The sequence below is a fragment of the Patella vulgata genome, chromosome 9 (assembly GCF_932274485.2).
Source record: "Patella vulgata chromosome 9, xgPatVulg1.2, whole genome shotgun sequence".
In the NCBI taxonomy this organism is placed as follows: domain Eukaryota; kingdom Metazoa; phylum Mollusca; class Gastropoda; family Patellidae; genus Patella; species Patella vulgata.
Window position 1 is genome coordinate 16,219,367 of NC_065887.2, and position 13,592 is coordinate 16,232,958.

Here is a 13,592-nt window from a genome sequence, read left to right on the forward strand (position 1 = left end):
AGGTCCAACTTCATTGCTCGCTCCCTGTAGAAACTTATTACAGCAAATCATCAGCTTATCCGACCAAAGAGGAAGGTATCGAAAGAAGTGAGAATATAAAAGTTTATGAATATTCTTGCCGTTTAAGGGATTGATTATCGAAACATATCACAAATATTTTATTTTATTTTGTTAACTTATGAGGGATACAACATGAACTAAACTACATCGGAACTAGACTACATCGATGACTTGACTATACTGGAACTATTACTACGACAGGAACACATCTAACTATGTTAATTCCACCATTCTGCTCTCTGCCAAGGCAGCAGCTGAACTCGGGTGAATCCATACACTCGTCCAAGCCTCGCCTCTCCTCCCCGCTCCTCTTTATCTAACTCTCAGCCAACGCCTGGTTATATACCTGCGGACACATGGTCATACATGGAATTGTCTCTTTTATCTCGTCACGGCATGCCTACTGACCAGTACGTATTCCTTTGAAGTCATGTGGATCTTGTACACAGAGCATAATATGTAGTTTGTAAATGACATACGGGATTAATTACATGTTTAATTAGCTCATCGCCAGTCCGTGTACAGAGTTGAAAAATCAATATCATATATTATCAACAATCAGCTGAGGTCATAAAGTACTAAGCACCTAGATGACCGTTCAATTTGATGAAAGTTAAAAAGTACTTTGTTACACAGGGAGACTGATGTTCCTGACTAAAATTCGCAAATAAATAGGTGACACCCAATGCTTGCACATTAATTTATTTAGAAAGCATTAAAAAAATCAAACTACTTATCACTCTGTCTAACCTGAGCAGAAAATTATCATTATCAAAGTAGGCTACTGACGTAATGAATCTATAGGCCAAGTTTCGTCATTCTCGCTCGGGTAAAATCAAAATTAGTGTGTCCAAACCACCAACAACTCAAATCACGTATCCCTGTGCAAAATCTGTACAGAATTTCTACCGTAATAGCATCAGGGGGGTTGTGTCCTAAATTGCGTGATATACGAACAGACAGCTAGACGAACGAAGAGACAGAGAGCCAACCCCATTCCAAAACAGTAGGAGAAAACTCACGAGGTTGGACATTTTGGAGTTACCGTGATTCAGGACGCAGGGCATGACAAGGAACAGCGTCTAGCCATTCATGGGAGTAAACCCTTGACAGTTGCAATTAAATTGTTGTCCGGGTAAAATTTTGCTCGCAGCACACTGCAGGGCTTATGCCTTCTTCATTGGGAGATTTTAATTTTAGGCCGGTTGGGGAGATCACAATGGCCGCTTTATATAACATAAATCAATATTTTGCGGAATAGACTACTAAACCTAACCCTTTTTTAGAAGACTGAACTTTGATCTAATTCACCTCCAGTGGCGACGTGCCCCCCAAATTCTCAGGGAAATAAAAATATTTTTATTTATATTATTCAGACAGAAGACATGTCCGTCTGTTTTAGTCATCACACGGTCTCCAGGAATTGTATAATTTGTCTACAGCGGCCTCTCTTCGTACACTCTATCATTTAGCCTCGATCTAAAATTTCCGGCAATATGACGTCAACGTAATGGTTAATCCCCGCTCACGACGCCATTTAAAAATTTAATCAATCAATGAAATCCTGTATTTGACCATAACCCTGACAGAGGCAGGGGTGGAGGAAGCAATGGGGTTTTGCGTGAAGTTGTTCGAAATGAGATGAATAAAAATATAATTCAATTTTCGAGTGATAAATTACAATTATCACTAAAAAAAAACGACCATTTTTCAATCATAACTTTATTGTCTCTAATCCATCGAAATGGCGTTTCCCGGCTTCTAATTTTAAAAATTTTCCGGTGGAGGGTCCCACGGACCTCCCTTGCGTGCTCATGCCTGCGGTATTCTGTGTGGGGCGGCGCTGCCGCCCACACGCTCCTCGGCCAGTAAATTTAATTGCAGAAAATTGGGCGCCCCCCCCCCCGAAAAAAATTTTTGCACGACGCCTCTGTTCACCTCTTAAAAGGGTAAGGGTTAGTATTCCCCCACGATACCGTACTCATTTATTTAAAGCGGCCATTGTGGACTCCGGAAATTGAATAAATGAGGCAAACTTCAGCCGGTTTTACGATTGTTTGTGAGTAGCCTTTACCCCGATGGACATTGCCTACTGAATGAATCCAAAACCTGCTAAACATTGGACTCAGACTAAGCCTACTCGAAGTTGAGCATTGAGACGTGTGAGTGTATGCACTTACACGCCTTGCGTTCATTCAAGAGCTCGTGACTTGTCAATCATGGACTTGTAAAGCAAGACTATGTAATTTATGATAGGGCTTTACCGCTTGCACGCCGATAGCACGCCGATAGCACACACAGATCGTAAAATGGCGGAGACAGAGTATGTCGTGCAGCAATCCGATTTGAGAGAATTTATCACCAATTGTATGACTCAAGTGGGAGCCTGTCCTGAACATGCCGACACTTTGGCTCAGAATCTGTTAGCCGCGGATTACAGGGGCCATTATAGCCATGGGTTGAACAGATTAGGTACAGTAGGCTCGATTATTTATAAAAGAGTTTTCTTCAACACTTTCATTTTGCACGTTCACTCTAAATCTGAATCAAATGTCACAGGGAAACAATATCAGCTAAATATTAAAGATGTAAATATATGTTCTGCCTAATTTGCATACTATACATAAAAAATACTTTATAATATGTAGAATTACAGTGGGTCAAATTGAATAACAATGGAATGGTTAAAGGGGAATAACCTGTTTTTATACCAGGTTTCAGACTAATATTTTTTTTTCATTACTGATTGTCGTTTGGGTTAAATCTATGTCCTACAACAATTTTTCGAACATTTTTCTGACCATGTCCCAAGCATCTGATAGGAAATATTGCAAGGGAGTGACCATATTATCACGAGGGTAAAAGACATCTATAGTCTGTGACATCATTTTCGTAGGTGTCCCGTGTCTTAAAATTCTAGAAGTATAGCCTAGGAATTAAAATGTCTGTGCTCAAGCGGAGTTATTGAAGCAAAATTGAACCATATGTTAGTTCCGAAATGACCTCCCCTCTCTCTCTCTCTCTCTCTCTCTCTCTTTCTCTTTCTTAAGCGGGGCTAATTGTAGACAGCGTATATAACTTTGGTATGATGTATTTGTGTATGAATCAGGTATGTATATGGCTGATATAGAGCAGAATATGGTAGAAACAAAAGGCGAGCCTAAAATTTTAAAACAGACGGTTTCTACTGGTCTTGTTGATGGTAATAATTTACAAGGTAAATATTGAAAATAATACCAGAAAAGTTGGGTATTAGTTTTATAGGTTTGTTTTACTAACAGATCGGTCTTGAGAAGACCACTTTATGTTTGTAAATGTTTAACCGAGGAGAGCCAAGGTGATTCAATCTCGTTGTGTTCTATACACACCCTGCTATGGTTGAAATCTTGCCCTCGAATTTTAACTACAACGAGTTCTTTTACGTGCATATTTTTCTCGTCCTATCCGACCGAATAGACGGCATCCCTTACCAGGCCCTCCTTCCCACTCCACTGACATTTTATACACACCCTGCTATGACAGAAATCTTGCCCTCGAATTTTAAATACCACGGGTTCTTTTACATGCATATTTTTCTCGTTCTATCCGACCGACTAGACGGCGTCCCTTACCAGGCCCTCCTCCCTATTCCACTGACATTTTTAAGAAACTAGGTTGGAGAATCTCGAGTAACCTTCAAAGCCCATACCGGGGCTGAACTCGGTACCGCCTAGTAATTGAGCAAGCGCACCTTTTCACTGAGTCAAGGTTGGCTTCCGGTGGGAGAAATTTGAATGTGTATAGTTTTCTAAAACGTCAAGTTCAATTTTCTCTATGTTAAAATTAATCGTCTGTTATAATTTATCAGTTTATCAGTTTCCTCCAAAATATGTAATACTGTAAGATATAAGTAGGCGTATATATTTTAGAAAATGCTTCCAAATTATTTTCTCTTTTTTAGGTCCAGTGGTAGGAAAGTTTTGTATGGAATTGGCTATACAAAAAGCTAAAGAAACTGGTATTGGATGGGTAACAGCTCGACGTAAGTATTTGCAATTTTCAACTGTTTTGAATAAAACGCCCGTCTGTTGACCATTGTCCCGACCTATTTGTTACAGGGCACACAGAGTGATAGGACATGTGTTTCCTAAATCTCGGAAATTTGTCAAATGACCGTCCGGAGGATAGGGATTGTGTATGCCGCGGTCATTTAACACCAACCCCGATTTCTGTTTTAAAGGATAAATTCGACAGAGCTAAAAAGGAGTGCAAATTATGGCGATCAAGTAAGCCATTACTAAAGAGGGGGCGGGATCATCACAGCCCGTCAAGAAAAAAAAAACTCTCCGAATTAAACGCAGTTGTATTTCGTTGTCACATCGAAAGCTGCTTTTCCTATTCGAATATTCTAAGTCATTATCCGTATGCTATTCGTATATCCAATTGAAAGGAAAATGTTTTAGTCGTTTTTAGTGCATGTTCAGATTTGTAGATACTATAAATCTTTCAAATCAATATATTTCCTTAAAGGCTCAATACCACTCTTGTTGTAACCGAATTATATGTCCCAATCTTTATTCTCGTCAACAAATTGTACTATTTTACAATATTCCAATTAATTGATGATACAAATTTCATCTTAACACACCTTATTTAAAAAATTTGAAAAATTCAACATAATGGTTTGAAACGTCTAACGTAAACCTTTTCAAATGAAACTTCGATTTAAAAATATTTTCGAACCCTCTGGACAAGTAAAATAGGATGTAATGGATAATTTACACAACAGGTAGGGCACTATCACATCTAGTACTTAGATAGAGATATTATTTATTTTCTGGAGCTTTCAAGCCAGCAAGAGTGTTATTGTCCCTTTAAAGCCTTAAACCCCAACTTTAAGCCTCTAGACAGCTCTATACCAAACAGACGAACAAACAAACAGACAAACGACAGTCCCAAAGATATATACATGTATTTGCATAAAGTCTTGAATCCCGTAGAAGACGACGTGACCAGAATACTCATTCACGTTTGTAATCAATTCTATTTCCTTTTTAGATTCCAATCATTTTGGTATAGCTGGATGGTACAGTATGATGGCACTAGAACACAACTTAATAGTAATATAAATACCATGAAATACTATGCTATATGTTCATTATAGATGTCAAACATCAGCCGGGGGGGGGGGGGGGGGGCGGTGCTTCACCGAGTAAGGTGATGGCTAGCTAACCCAGGGATTTCCCAACGCGGTTCCACGGGTTTTTCCAACGTGTTTCCCTAGGATTTTCCAGCACTCTTCTCCATGTCAGTGAGCTAAGATAGGGGTGGGGCTGTTAATGGCAGCATCTAGTCGTTCGGATGGGTCGAAAACCCGAGGTGCCGTGTACACCATAAGGTACAGGTACTACAATAAAAACTTGACAATTGGAATTCGGAATAAGAAAAGACTGCAGTGCAGGGGCACTGGTATCTAGTTGTTCGATGGGACGAAAAAAATATGTTCATTATAGATGTCAAACATCAGCCGGGGGGGGGGGGGGGGGGGCGGTGCTTCACCGAGTAAGGTGATGGCTAGCTAACCCAGGGATTTCCCAACGCGGTTCCACGGGTTTTTCCAACGTGTTTCCCTAGGATTTTCCAGCACTCTTCTCCATGTCAGTGAGCTAAGATAGGGGTGGGGCTGTTAATGGCAGCATCTAGTCGTTCGGATGGGTCGAAAACCCGAGGTGCCGTGTACACCATAAGGTACAGGTACTACAATAAAAACTTGACAATTGGAATTCGGAATAAGAAAAGACTGCAGTGCAGGGGCACTGGTATCTAGTTGTTCGATGGGACGAAAAAAATATGTCCAATCCTTGTTCTTGTTGACGTGCACGCAAAAGAAGCCTTTCCTTCATAGCACACTGCATGGTGTATGCCTGTCTCCATTATCCGGTTGGCGCAGAAAAGTAGGACGTTAAACTCCATTTCATTTCCATGCGTGAATTATCCAATAACTCAAGGCTGGTGATTTAATTTGAAACCGGAACCGACTCATTTTCTTGCCATGTCTTGTCACTTAAGTCTCATATTTTTTTTATTTTTAAGGGAATGGCATATTGTAACACGTCACCCTGTATGGTGCCAACACGAGCACGAAAGGTAAATTACATTATTTTTTTATGAAAACAAAATTGATCTCGTGTGTTAATCAATCTGATAAAAACACAGATCCTATTTCGTTTCATTTTTAATACAATGTAATTTAAAATTTCGGTTTACTTGTCTTTACTACACTAGGATCTGGAAGACTTGTTATATTACCGGCGTTTTTGTTGAAGTGAGGGATAAGCAAATGAAATGGTCTGTTACGGCGACTTCTTGGCGTGCCATGCGCGGAACTGTGGGTAAACCACTAGAAATGTCAACGCTGAGAGATTAGTCAATGTCTGACGTCATATTATAGGGTCAAAAGTCGTTCGTACGACCCCTGAAACGACCTTTGAGTACAAGTTGTCAGATCTTCATGTAGTGTAGGCCATCGAAATTATTGAAAAAAAACGAAACGAAATATAGATCTGTATTTTAATCAGATTGTGTGTTATATTGAACGCACATTCATGCGGTATCGGATTCGAATCCCTACTTGATTCATTTTTTTGAGTAGGGTCGAACCATACTGTTGCAATATTGTCAAAATTAACATCAATTGCAACATCGACATGCATTCGGTGTACACTCTGTAAGATAAATGATGCCATAAGTGTATAGCCTTGTCTACCGCGAGGTGATAACCTGACATGATTCACCCTAAGGAATCCGAAGAGTGTGCGTGTATTCATGCTATTACGATCTTGGTTTTTATGTCTGATGTGAAAGGCTAGGAAACGTAATTGCTGGTCTATCGTGTAATGGTGGAATGAAATACCGAGCATGTTTGATAATACTTGGAATTGTGACACAGGTAGCTCAGAACAGTAATAATTATGTTAAAACGAACATGTCGCGTTTTGCACACTAGCGGTACATTGTAATTTAAGAAATATATTTTGATAAAGCTTTTACAATGATTAATCCTATTCTGTTTATTTGTACAGAAAGTATTAGGAACGAATCCTATATCTGTAGCAGCACCAGCTAATAACGATGATAACTTTGTACTGGATATGGCTACAACGGCAGTAGCATTAGGAAAGGTAAGCCAGGAACGATCTCCCGAACGGAGCAATCCACCGTTCATTTACTCCTCCTGCGGTACACGCCTTGCCATCCATCAGCCATGTACAAGCAGAACCGGCTTTCATCAGTGAAGACGACGCTCTGCCAGCCACGTCGCTATCAACGTCGCACAGTTGGGACCCATTTCATTCTCTGACGACGATGTTGTGCTATCAATACCTGTCCCCTATACGGTATGTAAGCTCCAATTCCCCGATCCCTGAGTCGTCTGTCAACTGTGTGTCTGCTGACCATGTGACCTAAGGCACCTCTCGCTGATAACGTCACGGCGAGGAAGCGATTCCGGAGGAGTAAGGTGCTCATGTACCGGTCGGTCATCGTGGGGCGTTTTTACCCTGAGTCTACCCGTTCTTGGTTTGTCTGTTGTCTGCCTTGTCTGTCTGTGACGTTGATAACTCCAACACGGGAAAAAACAAACGTTCTCGCAACGTTGGTATGAGTGGCATCCATCTGTACCATACCCAGGGCTCGCTCGCGACGTACTGGTGTCAGACGTGGCATATGTATGGTGGTTTTTATACAGTGTGGACATCTCACATGCTGTTGGTATCTCCTTTATACCCATAACATGGCTGCATATACTACGTGGTCTCAAAAAGCCATCCCGTGCACGATGACCATGTTCTGCATTCAGCAATGTTGTGTTTGGGCTGTGTATTTCCATTTAACTTTGTTACAACTGGTAGCTCAGATTTCGTTATTTTCTTGTTTGAAAGTGGACGTCAGTTTATTTGCCATTGAATCAACTAATCTAGGTATTCATGATTCCTTATAATGCTGTATTACATATCTGCAGGAAAGTTTGTCAAGTGTTACCTATAGTCGTTGAGATGGAAGGGAAACATAAGGTCCAGTCGTGTACACATGAGGGTGCGCGCGTAAAAATACCCTTGACAGTTACAATTCAATGATGACTACACGGATGCGCCTCTGCTAGGGCAAATTCATGCACCCCTTTACTTTATAACTATTGAAAGAAATAATCGTGTTTCAGTCTCAAAATAAAATTGCATGTTTTATATATTTGTAGGTGGAGATTAAACATGTTATGGGACAACCTATTCCACCCACCTGGGGTGTTGATAATGAAGGTCAGGTAAATATATATTACGATTTATTTTAAACATACGTTGATTTCAGAACCCAAACTGCCAACTTAAGGGGTATGCTATAGTCTCTGGGAAAGGAATTGTTTCTGATCGTGTGTAATGAGACTGGAGCCATGTAACAATTTGCAAGAGTGTGTTTAAGGCGCTGAAAAAAGTCATGGGTTCAGCCTTTTACAGTTTGCACATAGACGGTCGCTAAGGAGGTAACATTCTTAACTTGGTGAAATGGGGCTGGCCAGACAATATCCACACTGGAGCATATAGTACGGATGGTCTTAAGATGGCTAATTATTCTGCTGATCAAATACATTATTTTTATTTTGTTTTGTGTAGGTAACTACTGATCCTAAAGCTGTATTTTTAGAAGATGGCGGTTTACTCCCTCTAGGTGGAACAGAAGAAACAGGTAGGTTCAGGCCTGTGGCTAATTGTATTGGCGTGAACTGCTTCATGTCAAGTTCATTGGTATTTCATAACGTCCACTTACAACCGAGTGGATTCATGACGAGCACCAGTTTAACCTTACGTAGTTAATAAAGCTAACTGGGTGTCAATATCTAAAGACACCTAATTCAGTTTGCTTAAAGGATTGGTCGATTTGATTTAGTTCAATCGAAAATTATAAAAACAACATGCGATGATTGTCTGCGATATTACCCTAGGTGAAAGCGGACATTAAGCCTGACGAACGGGTTTAACCTGACTTTCCCCACATTTGATTGTTTTGATAAAGGATTAGGAGGTTAGTAGACCGTGGGTGTAGGACTATAGTCTGTTCTAATTAATTAGTATGACTGGTGTAAACTTCTCACTCTAATTATTGTTACTGGTGAACACTTCCCACTATCAGTAGATTGGACAAATTATTTAGTTAATATATGCATATATAATTATTTATTACATATTTGTACTTATTATATATCAAACTCTTTATAAATATTCATACTATAAAAATGTATTTATTTATTTATTTACAATGTTGAAGTGTCACAAACTTGTTACAGACTATACTTTAAATCCCTTTAAACCCCCTTTGTTGGTTAATTAGTCATGGCCGGGTGGACCTAGACTCTAAACAATAGATGTGGGGAAAGTGAGGTGTCCCCGACGAAGGTGGCTGTTATTAGCAAACATGGCTCAGAAAATAAAGCCTCATTTATTTTATTCAGTTTAAACCGGCGACGTCATGGTGTCAGAAGAGCTGCGTTGGATCGCCACTGTCCGGGTTGGATACCGGTCTTTGTTAGACCGGTTGGTACAGAAAAACCGGACATTAAGCACAGTTTCATGTCTTCTAATTTATAAGACGTAAAGACCGATGCAAATATATTATTTATTTAACATGATATAAAGATGTTTTATTTATTTCTGTAGTTGGATATAAAGATGTTTTATTTATCTCTGTAGTTGGCTATAAAAACTTTTTATTTATGTCTTTAGTTGGATATAAAGATATTTTATTTATCTCTTTTGGTTGGATATAAAGATGTTTTATTTATTTCTTTAGGTAGATATAAAGATATTTTATTTATTTCTATAGGTGGATATAAAGGCTATGGTTTAGGAATGATGGTGGAAGTCTTCTGTGGTATTTTAAGTGGGGCAAACTTTGGTAGCAAAATACGTCATTGGTCATCTCACTCAGAAATATCTAATTTGGTAAATACATGTACATATCATTTATGTGAAGATAATGTGTTGAAGGAGTGTGTTTTGTCACGTTCATTAAATATTAAAATTAAATCTAGATTTTAGAAATAACAACAATGGTGTAAAATACGATATTTATTGTAAATTGCCGAGGTGTCAACGTCTCTGGGCATTTATTTCAGGGCAGGGGGAGAGACATCCAAACACAGAGTGAGATTAAAATTAATATTTTGAGTTTTGAAATCATCGCTGTTGAACAAGCTGTACTACTTTATTTTTTTATACATATTCAAAACAGCTCCTTTTCCTTACTTGCGTCTTGGGGGAGCGCGGGGGGGGGGGGGGGACATACAATAATGAGTTGGCCCCGAACATCACCAAATTATATGCACGCCACTGTAGATTTGTTTGTATTAAGGTCATTGGGTGTTTTGTCTTGGGATTCCCCTGACTGGCAAGGAACCGCGACTGGTCGTTTCGATGGGAAGAAAAATCGAAAATCGAGGTCCCGTGTACAAGTTGGCATGCACATGAAAGACACCCCCCCCCCCCCCCCTCGAAGTTGTATTTTGATGAAGAGTAGGCGGAAAATTTCACTTATACCACATTGCAAGGTGTATGCCCGTCTTCATTAGCCCGGTTGGTGCTGAAACGTAGGACGTTAAACCCCATTCCATTTCATTTTTATTTTGGGCCAGTTATGGTCACTGGTATCAAGGTGTTTTTGTGTATTTTAGGGCCAGTGTTTTGTAGCTTTAGATCCGTCTGTATTTGCTCCGGGTTTTACAGATAGAATGAGTGATTTAATGGATCACTGTAGAAATTTACAACCGGTAAGTATTAATACTTCTTTCTTCTCTATGTATAGACTTCTACCGTACAGACATCTGGGGAAGATTGTCCAGACTAACGCCAAGGGGAAACGGGTGCTACGGTGATCGGTGACTCAATGATTTAAGGCGCTGACTTCGATGTTGTCCGCCTGTATTAGCCCTTCATCCCATACGGTGCAGAAAGGTAAGACGTTAAACCCCATTTCATTTCGTTAATTTACACCGCCTCTTAATGTTAATTGTCAAAATCTCATTGTTTTAATTTCCCGTTTAAAGTCAGACTTTAAAGGCTGTGAACGTCACAAAGGGACAATGTTTGTATTATCGTATTTTAAACTTTGTTTTGATGTTCATTTGGTTTATTGGGTGTTGGCTTGAGTGAGTGGAGTTGGGTGACCGAATGGTTTAACGCGTGTCCTTTAGATCAAAAGGTATGGTTTCAATTCCCCGCTTGTACGTGACAAGGAGTGGGTCGACTGTCCAACCTCCTGTGTTTTCTCTGGGTTCTCCCGTTTCCTTCTGCTGATAAACCCCTAGGCCCCTAAGCGCAAGCGACTTATAGAAATAAAAAATTGAAACAATTGTTAGTCCATGTTTGTGCTAAGTGGACCTTAAACCCCATTTCCCTATCTCTGGTTTGACTGACATAGTGGTTTAGCGCGTGCGCTGTAAGATCGTAGTTTCTTGTTAGCGATTCAAATGCGGGAAGAAGTACATGACAAGACGAGAAAGCATCACTAACCTGGCGTTTTTATTCCGGATTCCAGACATCTGAAGACCCCTGAACAATTACTGAAATACAAATACATGTATAACCCGAAATGTAATAGTTTGTGTTTAATCGACGTCAATGCTCCAATCTCTGTTTTATTTTCTGTGTGAAGGCTGAAGGTAGTGCTGGGCCTGTAAAAGTAGCCGGTGATCCAGAAAGAGAGCATGTTAAGAAATGTGATGAACTTGGAGGGATCCCATACCCAGCTCAACAATTAGCAGCTGCCGTAAGATATTACTTTATCGGGGAGTGCAGGGTATTGAAACAAGAGCTAAATAATAAATATACGTGGCTGGATGGTCGAGTGGTTTAGCACGTCTGTTGTGAGTAGATCACAAGGTCTCTGTCATCGAAGTGTGCTTTTGAGTTTTGGTCCCACATCTGTGTGTAATAAGACGACTGGTCATCTGCGCGTAGGGATGGTTCGGGTAATCATATGCAGAAATCCTATTGAAATCTATTGTGGCACATCGATTTTACACGAAATCATTGCCACTATCACCGAAACCCTGTAAACGCTCTGCGGGTCAGAGGTTTTCAGATGGTATTGGTGATGTTGCTATTGTGACTGAGTAACATCCTATCCTTGTTGCCCAGTGGCGGATAAAGGTTATTCAGCAAGTGGTGGGGGTGATGGGTTCTCTACCACCCGCTTGGAAAAATCGGTGTGTCAATGGGGATTTATGGTTGATATTTAGTCCCCGAATAATAACACACTCCAATGTACACGTTTTATTGAAACAAAATAATAAAATAAGCGAAATATTTGTCCTGTCATTTAAATTTGGTGATGGGGGTGGCTAGATCCTACCGGGATCTGCCACACTGACACCCCCCCCCCCCACCCCCGCCGCAAAAAAAAAGATGTGGGTGGGCGTACTTATTTTGTCTGACAACGTTATACATTTGGACTATACATTGGAAAGAGTACCATTAAATACTGCATCTATATTCACCTTTGACATTATATTGATATAAAATAACTTCTCTATATCTTTTCAGGATGGGTTAGCCAAGAAATGTGGCGTGGAACCTTTGAAAAGGCTGAAGGCTTTATAATGGTAGTAGAGCATATGAGTATAAATTAAAGCGGCCGTTTCATAGATTCTCTAGATTACAATCTCTTGAACACAATCTAAGGGACCTCTATATGCTATAAATGTCTACATGAATATATGTAAATTAAACCAGTATATGTTGATAATTATAAACTGATTTGATTGGTATATATGAATAATTATAGACTGATTTGATTGGTATATGTTGATAATTATAGATCGATTTGATATAGATGTGGATAATTATAGATCGATTTGATTCCGAAAATGTAGATCATTATAGACTAATTTGGTAATTATATACACAGATGTATTTTCTTAAAGAAGTAAATCAAATAAATTTCTAATGTTTTATATTTTAATTATCAAAAATATTTTACATATCATAATTATTATGTAACTTTGTTTATATATAAATTTACATTTGCTATAAAAAAATTTGTTTTTCTATTTCTGTATATAAAAAACAATCCCACAGTTATTATTACAAACTAAAATCATCAATCTGATTAAAATACAGATCTATATTTCGTTTCGTTTTTTTATACTTTCGATGGCCTACACTACATGAAGTAGTAAAGACAAGTAAAATGAAATTTTGAACTATAAAAACGAAACGAAATAGGATCTGTAAAATCATTTATATCAGATCAATTATTTATATAAGAACATTTCTTATGGGCAGTTAATCCAATTAAAGATTGCCCCTTTTTTCTCCAGTTTCATTAAAATACAAATCTAAATTTCGCTTTGTGAACTTGTACTTTATAATAAAAGTATATACATGTATATATTCCATCAGGGGCTAAGTGAGAGGGACATAATGACGAGCTTTGCGTCATGGTTTTGAATTTTTGCGCCCTTCACAAATGGCAAAAAATCACGGGGTTTCAATGTGGTTTTCAAC

At 39.1% G+C, this 13,592-nt stretch overlaps 1 protein-coding gene across 1 annotated transcript; it reads left to right on the forward strand.

Moving 5' to 3' along the window:
• Window positions 1-2,319: 2,319 nt before the first annotated feature.
• Window positions 2,320-13,399, forward strand: LOC126831729 (uncharacterized oxidoreductase YjmC). The gene is made up of 12 exons (XM_050562382.2): window positions 2,320-2,532; window positions 3,170-3,277; window positions 4,001-4,081; window positions 5,098-5,159; window positions 6,133-6,186; window positions 7,122-7,220; window positions 8,294-8,359; window positions 8,706-8,778; window positions 9,913-10,031; window positions 10,760-10,855; window positions 11,740-11,853; window positions 12,630-13,399. The coding sequence occupies exons 1-12, from the start codon at window positions 2,370-2,372 to the stop codon at window positions 12,684-12,686; spliced, it is 1,092 nt and encodes a 363-aa protein (XP_050418339.1). The 5' UTR covers window positions 2,320-2,369; the 3' UTR covers window positions 12,687-13,399.
• Window positions 13,400-13,592: the final 193 nt, after the last annotated feature.